At 32.6% G+C, this 15,123-nt stretch overlaps 1 protein-coding gene across 1 annotated transcript in view; it reads left to right on the top strand.

Annotated features, from left to right (window-relative positions):
* The window catches only part of SYT10 (synaptotagmin 10), a 75,548-nt gene extending 67,433 nt beyond the window's left edge, over positions 1-8,115 (top strand). Inside the window, exons 5-7 of the mRNA XM_060026158.1 lie at positions 2,615-2,786; positions 5,262-5,391; positions 8,044-8,115. Coding sequence (XP_059882141.1) covers positions 2,615-2,786; positions 5,262-5,391; positions 8,044-8,115 — 374 coding nt within the window. The remainder of the gene's footprint in view (positions 1-2,614; positions 2,787-5,261; positions 5,392-8,043) is intronic.
* The last annotated feature ends 7,008 nt before the right edge of the window (positions 8,116-15,123 follow it).

The following is a 15,123-nucleotide window of genomic DNA, read 5'->3' as shown; positions in this document are numbered from 1 at the left end:
AGGTCAATCTATGTTGATGCAAATGACATTATTTCATTCTTTTTTTGAGTATTATTCCACTGTATATATGTACTACATCTTCTTTATCCATTCCTCTGTCGATGGACGTTTAGGTTGCTTCCATGTCTTGGCTATTGTAAATAGTGCTGTAATGAGCACTGGAGTGCATGAATACTTTTGGACCATGTTTTTCTTTGGATATATGCCCAGGAGTGGGATTGGAGGATCAGGTGATAGCTCTATTTTTAGTTTTTACAGAACCTCCATACTGTTCTCCATAGTGGCTGTACCAATTTACATTCCCACCAACAGTGTAGGAGGGTTCCCTTCTCTCCATACCCTCTCCAGCATTTATTGTTTGTGGACTTTTTGATGTTAGCCATTCTGATTGGTGTGAGGTGATATCTCATTGTAGTTTTGATTTGCATTTCTCTAATAATTAGTGATGTTGAACATCTTTTCATGTGCCTTTTGTCCATCTGTATGTCTTCTTTGGAGAAAAGTCTATTTAGCTCTTCTGCCCATTTTTTGATCAGGCAGTTTGTTTTGATGATATTAAGCTTCACAAGCTATTTGTAAATTTTGGAGACTAATCCCTTGTCGGTCACATCATTTGCATATATTTTCTCCCATTCTGTGGGTTGTATTTTCATTTTATTTATCATTTCCTTTGCTATGCAAAATCTTTTGAATTTAATTAGGTCCCATTTGTTTATTTTTGTTTTTATTTCCATTACTCTGGGAGATGCATCAAAAATGATATTGCTGTGATATGTCAGAGAGCCTATGTTTTCCTCTAAGAGTTTTATAGTTTCCAGTCTCACATTTAGGTCTTTAATCGATTTTGAATTTATTTCTGTGTACGGTGCTAAAGAATGTTCTAATTTCATTTTTTCACATGTAGCTATCCAATTTTCCCAGCACCATTTATTGAAGATACTGTCTTTCCTCCATTGTATAGTCTTGCCTCTTTTGTCGTAGATCAGTTGACCATAGGTGCATGGGTTTATTTCTGGGCTTTCTATCCTGTTCCATTGATCTATATTTCTATTTAAACAGACTCACAGACTTAGAGAATGAACTTATGGTTACCAGAGGGGAAGGGTTGGGGGGACAGATAGTTAGGGATTTGGGGGTTGACATGTACACACTGCTATATTTAAAATGGATAACCAACAAGGACCTACTGTATAGCACAGAGAACTCTGCTCAATATTATGGGACACCTAAATGGGAAAAGAATTTGTAAAAGAGTAGATACAGGTATACGTATAACTGAATCACTTTGCTGTACACCTGAAACTAACACAACATTGTTAATCAACTGTACTCCAACATAAAATTAAAAGTTAAACTAAATAAATAAATAGGAAACAGCCATTGAACATTTCCCTTTTACCTTGTTTTCCTCTATATACCCTATTTCCAGCCATAAAATGTGTTTTTTCTCCTTGATACAAATGCTTATGAAATATACAGAGACATTTTTCTAGAGCCTAAAAATCACCATTTCATTCATTTGCTCAAATAAATTAATGTTGCCATGTTTTTGGCTTATTCTAATGAAATAAGTTTTGTTACTTTGTTACATTGATGGAAAGAGAGAAAAGATGGTTGTGGTGCTACAGTTGGAGGGTAACTATAATGAAAAAAAAATGAAGGTAGAGCAGACACTGATTGTTTTGACCACCTAGCATACTCACCCCAATGCCAATACCCTCTCCCAAAACCATGCCTCCTTTTTATAAAAAGATACAAAAAGTAAGACTTTTTAAAGAAACTTTTGATAAATATTGTATAATTTTCTATAATACTGTAACAGTTTTTCTACTTAAGGTGGCAAGGGTAAGAAAGTAGAGATCAGTCAGCTAGGGCAGAACTTGTTAACAATTATTTGACCTCTTTGGCCCATAAAAATATAGCCTGACTAAAATTTTATCTTTCCAGTTGACATTATACAGACAATTCATATGAGGAAACTTCCCTGAGAACATCTGTAAACCAAATATCACCTTTTCATTGTATACTGTTGAGCATTTAATAAATGATTTGTAGTGATCATTTCTTCAATCCAAACTCTTTATCAAGCACTATGACTAAAAAGGTACTAAGATTAGTACTTTTTCCAACAATTCAAGACAATTCCCACATAGTTTTTGCTAATTTCAATTCACTGTGATTATATATACTTATCTAGATACAATGTTGCTCTTTCATAAATTTTAGCCTTCTTATTCTAAATCATTTTGAAGGAAATTAAATTTAATACAATTATTTTTATTTGTTAGGATTACATTCCCTAGAAATCACTTGGGACAAAACATGTCCTCAAATAGCTGTGACTAAAAGACACATTATAGTTTAGACTGGCTCTTGATAAACTAGTGAGTTTTCTCTGTTGTATTAAACACAGTGATCAAGTTAATTCTTTTCTAGTCCATTCAGTAAGAAGTCCTAGAGAGTCTATTACCCCCAATTATGCCATTTGAATTTAAAACCGGTAACACTAAAGGGCTTAATATACTACTTTTCTTATTTAGTAACAATTAACCACAGTTTTATTTATGCTTTGTACTATTACTTTCATTTTAATAAAATTGCCTTCCCGTGATAGATCCTTATGTCAAAGTGTCTCTGATGTGTGAGGGTCGAAGATTAAAAAAGAGGAAAACGACTACAAAGAAAAACACTCTAAACCCTGTGTACAATGAGGCCATTATTTTTGATATCCCTCCGGAGAATGTGGACCAGGTCAGCCTCTCCATTGCAGTCATGGATTATGACAGGTACGTTCATCCCTCTACTCACTGAATAACAGCTACATTTAGTCATATGCAGACCAAATTCAGCTTTTCAGGTTATTTACTGCTACAAGAGTTTTAATTTAAACTGGAATGGATAAAAATTATTCATTCAAAATTAATTTTATTCTATGTTATTATTTATCCTTTATCTTTTCCAAAAGACATCATTCTTAAGTTGAAGGACAGGATACCTGCAGATGGTGAAAGAATGGGGTACATTATAGGAAGCACTTTTGTGAAGTCTTTTTACAGTAACAACATAAATTACAATCAATGTATTTTGCTTTCCCAGCTGGGCTGGAATATGAATATCATGATACTGAGCTCTATCATTAACTAGCACTGTGAAAGGGCAAGTTATCTCTTAGAAATTCACTTTTCCATTTGTAAAACATCAGTGTAATGTGCAGCTGTGAGCAGTGAGTATTAACAGTGGAAGGTGAATAGTGTCCATAGCGTTATGCCTTGAGGCTTTCACACCAGTCTTAAATCATTGCTTTGTGGATAGTTCTTCCAGTTCACACACTTTGATTACTTCTCCTTTCACAAAATAAATGGCAAACTCCCGAGTGAAGCTCTGAAGCTTCTTCCTGCTGCAGCACCCACTCCTTCCTTTTCTGAAATGTTGCCCTGTATCAACATTTCAGATACAGGTATCTCGTGTATGCGAGATATCTCGTTTGCACGAGATACCTGTGTATCTCATGTCACCCATGCTTTACAGCCCTGCTCAAGGCACCACTTCTGTGTCTCTCTTGGCTAACCAATCTCTTCTCCCTCTGAACTTTTGTCCCACTAAAGGTTTATATGTCTTATTTGATCCTTGCTATATACTTATTTTTATTGTTTTGCTTTTTATATTTATAAGACTTTCAGAAAGGAATCCTGTATGTTTAACCTACAAAATTATCAGCACATAGGCAATGTCTTATTTTGTTCTAATGATAACACAAGTGGGACAGAGTACACATACACAAATATTCAAAGAGTGTCTATTTTATATCATTATGCAAATGGCAGTAACCAAGACCCTATAACATAGAGACATTAAAAATGGTATCCTCTGGATGAGAGCTAGAAAAATGAAGCGCTGAAAAATACAATGATTTATACCATCTATTTGAAATTAGTTTATATCACAGTTTATAAAACAAGTTGACACAATTTAAAGAGAGAGAGAGAGAAATCTTGAATTAGTTAAAATGGCAAACTTTAAAAATGTTGTAATGTTTTCATCAGAAGCCCTTATTCTGCTTTACCAAAAAATTACTCCTATTGATTTCTCACAGCATAGATTGCAGATAAATACAACTGAGGATTCGTCACCCAAATAATTTTAGGGAAATGGACCCTGACAATATATAAAATAGAAAGATTAAAAGTTATTTCTAAAATATGCTTTTTTGGGAAACTTCATATTAAAAGAAAAGATACTAAGCCTACATATCTATTAATACATCAGTGACAGGAAGAAAGTAATGTAATGTCCTAAAATCATCTCAAAACTTTCCTTATAGATAGATGTATGTCAAAATAATCCTCAAGAAAATGCCTTTAAATTCCATTCCATTCTTGAAAAGCAGCTTACCATATGTATGCTTGAGTCAACTGTCTTGATTCAAGTCCTGCCTCTGTCTCTTACTAAGTGTACAAAGGCAGGCAGGTCCCTTAACTTCTGGGTGTTTAATTTCTTTGTCTATAAAATGAGATGATGATAATGATATTCATGGTCATGGTGTGAGGATTAAGTGAGTCAGTACATTTAAATTACTTAGAACAGTGTCTGGCATATAACAAGCTCTTTAAAAATATTAATATCATTATTATTTTGATTTGTTGCTATGAAAACAAGGTATGAATAGAAAATAAGAATGTTGTTCAGTATGCTCTGGTACTATGCAATAATAAGTCAAATGCCATGGTTCAAAATGTAGCCCTGCCCTGTTTAATTGTAATACAAGCAGTAATGTTCACTGACATATCATTTAGAATCAATTAATTATGGTCATTTATACAAGAAAGTGGGTATTGAGCTCTTGGTAAGAAATGTAGGCATCATTATAAAACATTAAACCTCTTGGAAAGAAGGCAATTAGAATTACATCACTTAAAGTTAATGGGTCTGCTACCAAGAAAGAAACTCATCATGTAGGTAAGGACCAGCTGGCATTTCTCATTCACACTATTCTTATTATTGTGAAATGTTCTCAATTTACAGAGCACTAAAATGGTTTGTGTGTGATCCTTTTACAGATTCATTTTTGAATGCTGATCCTGTTTAGTAAATTTTAGCCTACTTAAGACTTTTCATTTGATCTGAAGTAGTTTAATATGTAAAATTATCTAGAACTTACCACAAAATCTACTCTTTTAATCATAAGTTTAAAATTCGGTTTAAGGTGTGTGAAACTTATCTTTGAATGTTGGAATGAAAGCAAAATATTCTCCAAATCATAGGGTAGGACACAATGAAGTCATAGGAGTATGTAGAACAGGACTGGACGCTGAGGGTCTTGGGCGAGACCACTGGAATGAAATGCTGGCCTATCACCGAAAACCAATAACACATTGGCACCCCTTGCTGGAGGTAAGCTCTGGGACTCTCTCACATCTACTCTCTTCTTTATCTCTTGCTTAAATATTATTTATCTGCTAACACTTCACTAATGTTTTATATATTCACCTATTTTTTAAAATAGATATTGTTCTTGCTTTTGTCCCACAGACTCTATCATCCAGTATGAAAAGTTCTGTGTGCCTTGTTGGTTTTTAAAAACCACTAAACTTTCTGAGTTTGATATTCCTTTACAGTGAGCCCATAAAAACTGCAAGCCTATTATTTTCTTTGCATTGTCTGAAAACTTATATCAGTGAGTGGTGGAGCAATCAAGTAAATTCATTACTAACTGGAAACTGAATTTTCCTGCTTCTCTTTTGTGAAAACAGCTACCTCACCTAAACTTCTCCAGAATCCCTAAATAGGGGTACTATCACCTAATACAGCTCATCTATGTAAGGGGACAGATATACATCCACTGACTCTGGTCAGGAAGTAAAAGGGCTCACAGATTTTTAAAAATATTTTTTGTCTGAGTTGAAAACCTGGCTCTGCTGTGTGACTACATATTACACTCTGTAATAGCAGTAAACTCATAGAGTAAAACTAAATAAAATGCTGAATGTTAAGTGCTTAGTACAGAGTATGGCACAGTGTTTGCTCTAATTATAACTAATATTAATAGTTATATTAACCAGAAGAAGTATCAATACCAGTTTCTATCAGGATTTTTAGCCATGAAGGCAGTTGTCAGAGACTATGGGAGTCTCTTGAAGAGTCTCAAAATAAATAAATAGAGAAGAGTCTCAAAATAAATCATTTATATGACCTGATTAACTGAGAGGTAATGCAGGTTGATAAAAGGTTGTATGGTAGAGGGTGGAATTCATGCAATTTAATAAAAAGTTATGATAGCCACATAGTAAGTGAAGGATACATTGCCATCTCTCCCATGGATAAGATTCTGCTTCTTGTTCTGTCACTAAGCACAGGGTTGAATAGGAGAGACAGAGCAGTGTAATTAAATGTCAGTGAGCCCTGGTTCTAAGCTCAGCTTAGTCACAAAAATGTGAACTTGGCTGTGTTACTCAATACTCTATAGGGAAAATTCGATGAACACTGTATAAACAGCACATGCTCAGACAACAGAGGTGAACTGTCACCATAGATAAGATATCTGCTTTATTATATTAATGTTCCAAATCTTTACCTCACTTCATCATTTAATGTAAATCATAAAAGACAGACAGACATGCAAATGCACATTCACACAGCACTTTCCCCTAAGTAATAGCTCAACGAGTCCTGAGAAGGTTGTTTCATTTCAACAATGTGTATTGTCTAAAGTATAGTCTACTGCTTTACTATTCATTTCCTGATTCTCATCTTTGTTTTCATGTAAAGTTTGAAAAGTGAATATTAAATCTAAGAATCTAGACATGAGAGTAAATTTTTCTGGGCAGAGAACCACACTGAAGGGAGACATGGATTCTAACCCTTGCTCCTCTGGCTGTCTAATCCTAGGCAGACCACGTACTCTGTCTGCAGCTACATTCTCCCATATTTAATGAAAATAGAAAGGCCCACCCCTACAGAGTTCATAGGAATGATGTAGGGAGAAGTGAGATAATGTGGCCAACAACTTTTAACTAATGAAAGGACAGATGTTGTATGACCCAAGGCATATTATACTTATGACTGTTTAATAAGAAGTTATACATTTATATGATGAAGAGGAGCTATGAAATAGGCATGTGTTTGTGTCTGAGAACTTGTGAATATTTTTCAGTCATCGTAGAATATATAGGAAGAATAAGCTACAATATGGGCCTCAGAAGAATATCCCAGATATATTTCTCTACCAACTGACTATCAGAGGACAAGTGGGCCAAAAAGATTATGTAAATATACTTTCTCTAGCAAATAGCTTCTTTTTTTCCAACTCCTGTACCTACATTCACTGATCAAACAGAACATAGGGACTGGAGACCTAACAACTGGCTGGATTTTGAATTGTGGGAAAGTGTACATGTGGTACATGTGTAATTATGTTTTGTTGCCACAGCAGGGATTAAAATGAGAAGGGAACAATTATTCAAGAGCTGAGTAAGTTGGTAAGAGGAGACTAAAGCATCACTTGGAAAATCTGGCTACTTGTACCTAGATACAAAAGTTTATTCTATTGTAATTAAACTTTTAAAATACACATAATATTTAAAGACCATGAGAAATTATTCTTTATCACTCGTGGCTCCCATTTTCCCAGTCCCTCTCATCTCATTAATTGCTCCTATTAAAAATCACCTCCTGCCTTAGAGCAAGTGGAATGCAGTCTCTTGTGTCTTGAACCTTCTTGTTCTTACCCAGCAATTGCCCCCGACTGTAGTAAACCATTAGTTATTTTACAATAAGAACTAAAAGCCTGTGATAGAATGTGAAATGAATCTGCAGTTGCTCTGCATGCCATCTATGTACCATGCGCTACCTACATCTCTGTTAGATGTTTGTGTCCCCTCATGATACCTGAGAAGGTGAGTTTTGAAAGGCATGGGTAGTTATGTATGTCTTCTCTTCAGAGGCTTGCATATCAGGGGTGAATATTCACTATTAAAAGGTAACAACAATTACCCACTTTATTATTTTTTACACTAGATCATATATTATGAAATTATTATCTTTCAGTTACCTGGCCGGGCAACCAGTTTTGATAGTCAAGGATCCTGTCCATCTCCCAAACCACCTTCCACACCATAATGCTTTCAAAATAAGACCATTATAATAAGGACCCAGGACCGTGTACTCATCAGATCAAAAAAAAAAAGTGGAAGATTTGATCTCATTTAAAATATATCCTGATAATGAACAAATGATGTGCAATTTTTATTTACCTTTTTTGTCTGTTTATTAACTTTGGACATCTTGATGTATTTTACTTGAATACAAATGGTCCTTACATAAGGCTTTTTATTCTTTGTGTCATATGCCAATTAGCACAAAGAATGTTTTCACTGAGTTGTGAATTATTTGCATAAGCAAAGAATACATTTTTTGAAAATAATCCATACTTATCTAAAATTAAATAGTTAATGCTGCTATTGTATAAAGAAGCACATGTCACATATGTATGGTTTTGACTTTATTAAAACTATGTTCATTTCTAGCTGTGCACATGTTTCTATATACACTTTAAGGGAAATTCTGAACTTTACTCACAGCATTAAATCCTTGAATAATCAAATTAATATTACTTATCTGATAATATATTCTTTCATTCTCAACAAAATCTTTTCTTGGTGAAGTTTGGCTCTGCTAAACTCAAAACTTTTTCTTTCAAGCTTGTTCTTTAATATATAGAGAAACAAAACTATAATTTGAAGAACCTCTTTGAGTATAAACTAAGAAGTAATATTTAGTAGCTGGAAAATGGAGATTGAGCTATTTGGGCTACTATTTTCTATTGTCTTAAAGTTACATTAGTTCAAACATCTGTAGCACTATTTAACTCATATTTTAAAAATTCTATTACTCTTAATCTCAAATGTAGCATTAGTATTCCTAAGTGAATAGAATCAGAACTCATGAGTCTTCATAAGGTTCTCAAGTACTGTGACATGTTTATTTTGTGACATAAAGCTATCACATAGATCCTGTATTTCTGATAGGCATACTGACACCAAAGGTACAATAAATGTCTGTGCTCATTGTCGTTTGGATTGTACAGAGTAATGGGGACTTTTAAACTCAAACAGAAGTAATTTTTAGAAGTGGGTATTTTCTTAAAGAAAAAAATGACATTTTTCAGCAAATTATAAAACTATACCATAAATAATACAACTTGAACATTTAATATAAATAAATAATTCTTAAGGCCCAGACCCACAGTCTTTTGTGAAAGGCATTTGCCTTCATAAGGATCAAGGATCAGGTCACTAGTCGTAAAAACTATGCAAATGTTTTTACATGACAGAACTTTCCTTTAAATCATGTCAACTTTTTATTGTCTTGTTTCTGGGCCCTATTGGAATATATCTATATTGAATGACCCCCAACCTTACTTTTGAGATGTGTACCATGGATAGTGCATATTTCAAGCTCATTCCAAGAGAGAAGGTTAAACCCCACCCCCCAAAAAAAAACTAAAAAGCAAGAAAATCTGCAGGTAGGCTATAAAAACGTATTCATCAGAATGAGAAAATTTTATCAGTAATTACAAAGTTTTGATTTTAGTAAAATCCTTTATTTTTAAATATTAAAAAATACAAAGTTTCAAAAATCTTGAAATTTTGTATGTTGGCATCTCTCATATGATGGTATTACTATTAATTAAGATGTAACTATTTTACACATTAATATTTTAAAGTCAAACGCAGTTCCCTAAAATTTTTCAAAAATGCTTGTGCCATCTTAATGAAAACAAGTATTCCTGGTTAACATTTTCTAATTTAAAATAACTAAAGAAACCTGTTGGACATACCTGGTTACCTTATCAAGCCTAAAAGAACCACTTGCTATAGACAGAATGAGGATGACACTTCCATTTTGTAAGTCTTTGTTTTACTGGAAAATAAAATTGTCAAATGGGAAGATTCAATGAAATAACATATTTGGAGACAATTGTTTATAGGTATTGCTGCAACTTACAATTAATTAACAACTCTATTTCCTTAGTATAATAATTATTTTTACCTGAAAATATATTTTAAGGGCTTTATATTCATGCTTTTCTTTGCCTCCTATGGAGATAAAGTCAATGTTTATGATGAAAAATGCAAACAATCAGCCAAAAAGGAGACGTTAATATGGCTATTGTAGATTAAATGTTTAAGGTAATTTTTTTTAATGTTTCCTAGGGATTAGAATAAACTCACCATGACTGAGCATTTGTTAATCTTTGAGAGATTAAGGAGAGAAAATTAGTAACTCAGATTTCATGCATCATTTAAAATGGTAGTTCATATTATAAAAATGTAATTCTACCATTTTCAATACAATACACCATCACTCTGCACAGTCGTGCATCCATACAAACATAACTTATCCTCTTTCTACCTGTGGTTGAAGATGGAATGTTTTTCATTTCAGTATTTAAAATAAGGTTTGATGTTACAGATATCCTCCACTAATTTGTGTGGAACACCACATTTTAATGACAGCACTGACACATTATGAAGTTACAATTTAGGTATATAATGAATACCTAATTCCAGGGACTTATTCAGGGACTTGCCAAACATAAATCTAAGAAAAAGGAACAAGTGTTGACTAATTAGCATAACAACACTGATGTTCTTTTTGGTTTTGTTTCTTTATTTATTTTACCTGATTCACTAAGTAATCAGGTGAATGAGGAAATTGAGTCTGAAAAAATATTAATGTTTGTGGAGTATATAATCTTCTCACAAAAATCTGAACAGCTGATGCTTTTTTTACCCTGGTTTCTTAATACTTTTATGGACAATTTTAATTTTTTTGTCAGGTCAGCTCTGTTTCTAGTACTTTATTTTACATATAAAACTTAGGATGTTAATACATTCATAGTTCAGTAAAAAATATCATCAGGACTAGTGCCAGGGAACAAGAGATGGGAACACAGAACCAAGCACCCACTTTCTTATGCAGTTTTTGGGAGTGATTGCATGTTCTAGTTACTGGAGGGAGCTCACAACTGATTGCTACTGACTCAGGTATTAGATAAAAGCAAAATATATTTGAACCTACTTGGTTGTGATATTTAATTGACACCTGTCTTTATTCTTCTGTAATGTCTGTTATTTTAAAATTGCAAATGCAATAAAAACTATCAGCCTCTTAAGGCTTTAATTTAATGATTAATTGCTTCAAAAATGAAAAATCCAAACTTTCACTTCTTTCTCAACTTTTACTATCCATGAAACAAAATATAACTCATTTCAGAATGAGTTATCAGAAGAGCCAGAGACTATTGCAAATAAAGGGACACAAAATCTTAACATTGAAAACATTGTTATTTCTTTACCTCTTTAAAAACAATATTCGATATCGTCTCAGATATATTTTCATGGAATGGATTTCCATATGATTTTTTTGCCACTTTAGTTGCAATTATGACCAAGTAATTTAATTACCTGATAATTTTAAAAAATGAAAGAAAGAAAACTAGAGGTGATGAGGATTTAAGAAAATTATTCATCTTCCAACTAAATCTGTTCTTGAAGCAGCTCTGGTTGTTCTGATGTACTTTAATTGATTTAAACTTTTCTAGTTTGTAGGCTGCCAAAAAGAAATGATACAAAAGCATGGAAAGTAAAATAATTTAAATTAAGAATCTATATAACTAAATGGCAGTTAAATGCAGATGTTAAAGCATATGGAAATAAAGATATTGAATGCAAAATCAAAAACCAGCTTTGTATTTTAACTTTTAGGAGAAAGTAAATTCTCTAACACTGTTCAAAAAACCCATGACATAGCATTTTAATAGTTACTCAATGATATGGCTCAGGATGTGATTCATCTGAACCTACTAAGACCCATTATTTAAAAGAAACTAGTGAGTTTTTATTTTATATGGGAAAGAGAGTTAATTAAACTAAATGTTTCCAATATGTTATTCAGTGATACTCTTTAAGGTAAGAATTTTCTATTTCATTAAAAGACTTCCTATATTTGTTCAATCTTATATTAAAGTGAACAGAAATTTAGTTAAAGATGCATTGGTAATACCTGTAATCTGGCAATTACAGTTAACCAAAAGGATGTGCATTTGAACAGTGGCAATTAATTAGTATTCAGTTCAGAGGTTTTCTCATCAAAGCAAGAAATTGTTTTTATTTCCACCCTGTTCATTATGAAGATCGGTAACCAGGGCTTGACTTAATAGCATGATAATATCATGCTGTAGAGACCTTAAAAAGAAAGCAGTAAATTAAGGACTGAGGTGGGACTTAAAGATTATTGAATGCAAACATTTTGGATATTAGAAATGGTGATTGAAAAAATAAGTAGAAGATATATATGAGAAAAGATAGGTTTCTTCATGCTTGAAATGATTTAAATACACTTCTATAAGGAGAATTGATTACAATAGTCCTATTTTTATCTCTTCTGAAACACTGGAAATGACTTGCCATTAATGGATCTAAAGCTGCAAATAGTATTTATATGGAAATGTTTTAATCTCAAACTGACGATGATTTCTTTGAAGCTCAACTGGGTCATGAATACCCTCTCCAAAGAGCAAACTATGCCTGATTTTGTCATAAAAGGGTAAAAATAGATCATTTTCTTCAGAAATTTTGTTGTGATTTGTGTCTGCTATGCACAGGATCCCTATTTACTGTACAGGATGGTGGATTTCAATTATATATACAAAATATTTGCATTTATACTTTTTTATAAACAAAAAGTCCAAGTCAAGTTTATGTCATTAACTTTTTATTGACCCTTCCAATTGAGATAAATTATTGAGTGCATCTGCAAAATATAGATAAATTATGGAACACATGAAGTGAGATCCTCATTGAAGAATGAAGAATGAAGAAGTCAAATAGAAATATCTCACACTGTAAATATGGTGATTCCACTAATGAATATTCCAAAATATTTGCCAGTTATTCTAAACTGGCAGAATACATGAAAATTCTTCATTTCATACATGACATTGAATAATTTGGATCCATCATATTTGTTTTTTTGTATCCTTCAGTCATTGTTCATAAGGTGGCTTTTTAATTGAAGTTTGTGATATAATATGTAGCCTTTGTTCAAATCAAAATATTTGACTTCTGTATTATAGAACAAAATTTTTTTAATCTTTTGAAGTTCATGTTTCTGGCTTTTGTACATGGTAACCAGCCATTTGTGAAATTTGACAGCATATAATTGTATTACTTAGAACAAATGTTTTGCAACCACCTTTAAAAGATGTTACACATTTCAGTATTTTTACAACGTCTTCTTTAAAATGTGTGAACATATTTGTTAGGTTCAGATGAATTATGAAACAATGAAACCTCAAAGCTGTTGTGAAGTGTACAGTTTATGAGATTACTTTTGTAAAAGAAAAAGGGAAAGCACTTGAAATATAATTTTACTGTTTCATATGTATTTTGAAAAATAAAGTGATTATAAATTATTTTTTCTTGCCTTTGAAGAAAACATCTTTTTCAGATTTAATTTTGAGACATTTATGTTGCTAAGTCTTTCTTTAATAGTCATTATTTTTGGCACTCATTAGAGAGCAGAGTAATTCATTTATCAATAATTCAGTAACTAGAGCAACTGAATATACTTTAAAAACCTCACTTAATACATATCATTATTTTAACAAAATTATAAACTTAAGGTCCTGGATTATTTCCATTAAGGTATAATGAAACAATCATTAGTCAAGTGTTAAGAGAGGTAAATGCCATTTACACATCTTAGCTACATTTTTTTCATCTGCAAAAACTCCCTATAAATAACTTAGCAGGTGATTCAGTAGTTGGGAATACCAGTTATTTTGTTTGGTTCTGTTTTACCTCAGATTTTCAAAAATATTTTCATAAGGATTATACATACAGCAACTAGTTTTAAGCAATCAACACAGCAGTGAATCAAAGGAAATCATAATCATTGATAAAACAGATGCTCTGTACCTAGAGTCACTGTTTAAAAAAAATACAACTCCTAAGAAGAAGCAAATAAATAAGTCTATGCCTCTGTTTAGAATGCAGGATAATGAGAAGTCAATGATCTGACTTGTCTGGCCTTGCTTAAGTTCCTACATCCAAAATGTTTGAGGAGCCAACATGAAATCTAAGCTGTTTAGATTAGTTTTTTAAGTTGCTTCTTAAAAATATTAGTCAAATGGCAACTCTTAAAGACTTTTTGTTAGTATTTCTAAATGTCTCCCCAGGAAGTGTTTATATTTATATTTGCACTAACAATATATGAGCGTTTCCAGTTACCCTAGTCAGTACTTGGCACTATTATTATTTGAATCTTTGCCAATTTAAACACAACAAAAATGATATTTCATCAGTGTTTTAATTTTATTTATTTTTTATCCAGTGGTATTAAACATTTTTCATATATTTTGATTGGAAATTTGAATTTTACTGCTTAAGACTTTTCTCATTCTTCTGTTGGAATTGTCTTCTTTATTCTTTTTTTTTTTTTTCTTTTGTGGTATGCAGGCCTCTCACTGTTGTGGCCTCTCACGTTGCGGAGCACAAGCTCCAGATGCGCAGGCTCAGCAGCCATGGCTCACGGGCCCAGCTGCTCCGCAGCATGTGGGATCTTCCCGGACTGGGGCACAAGCCTGTGTCCCCTGCATCGGCAGGTGGACTCTCAACCACTGCACCACCAGGGAAGCCCTTTATTCATTTTTTAGAGGTTTTTATTCCTTTTTTTTTTTAACACAAAGATATTCTTCATAAGACCACATCTCAAACTGATTTCCATTCTGCAAAGCGGAAGGCATATAATATTAGGTTATAATCTGTAAAGGCAGTTTATACAATCTATACAAATGAAAACTATATAATAAAAATATATGTGAGATACAAAGTACAATCAAAAGTTACCGTGTTTTATCTTAAAAAGCAGGAGTTATTATCTTGACAGTATACTAGATCATTTTGTGCTGTCACTACCAGTGTATCTGAAAGAATTTGAGGACATCCAGTTCATGAATAAGCCATTATTTATGCTATTTTTTAAATTAATTTTTATGTTAGATTTGAACAGTTTCAAATCTATCCACTTTCATAAAATAATACAGAATGAAGGGAAGATATA

This window comes from Delphinus delphis, chromosome 11 (assembly GCF_949987515.2).
Source record: "Delphinus delphis chromosome 11, mDelDel1.2, whole genome shotgun sequence".
Lineage (NCBI taxonomy): Eukaryota > Metazoa > Chordata > Mammalia > Artiodactyla > Delphinidae > Delphinus > Delphinus delphis.
The sequence above is the reverse complement of the archived record's forward strand: the minus strand, read 5'-3'. Positions and strand labels throughout refer to the sequence as shown.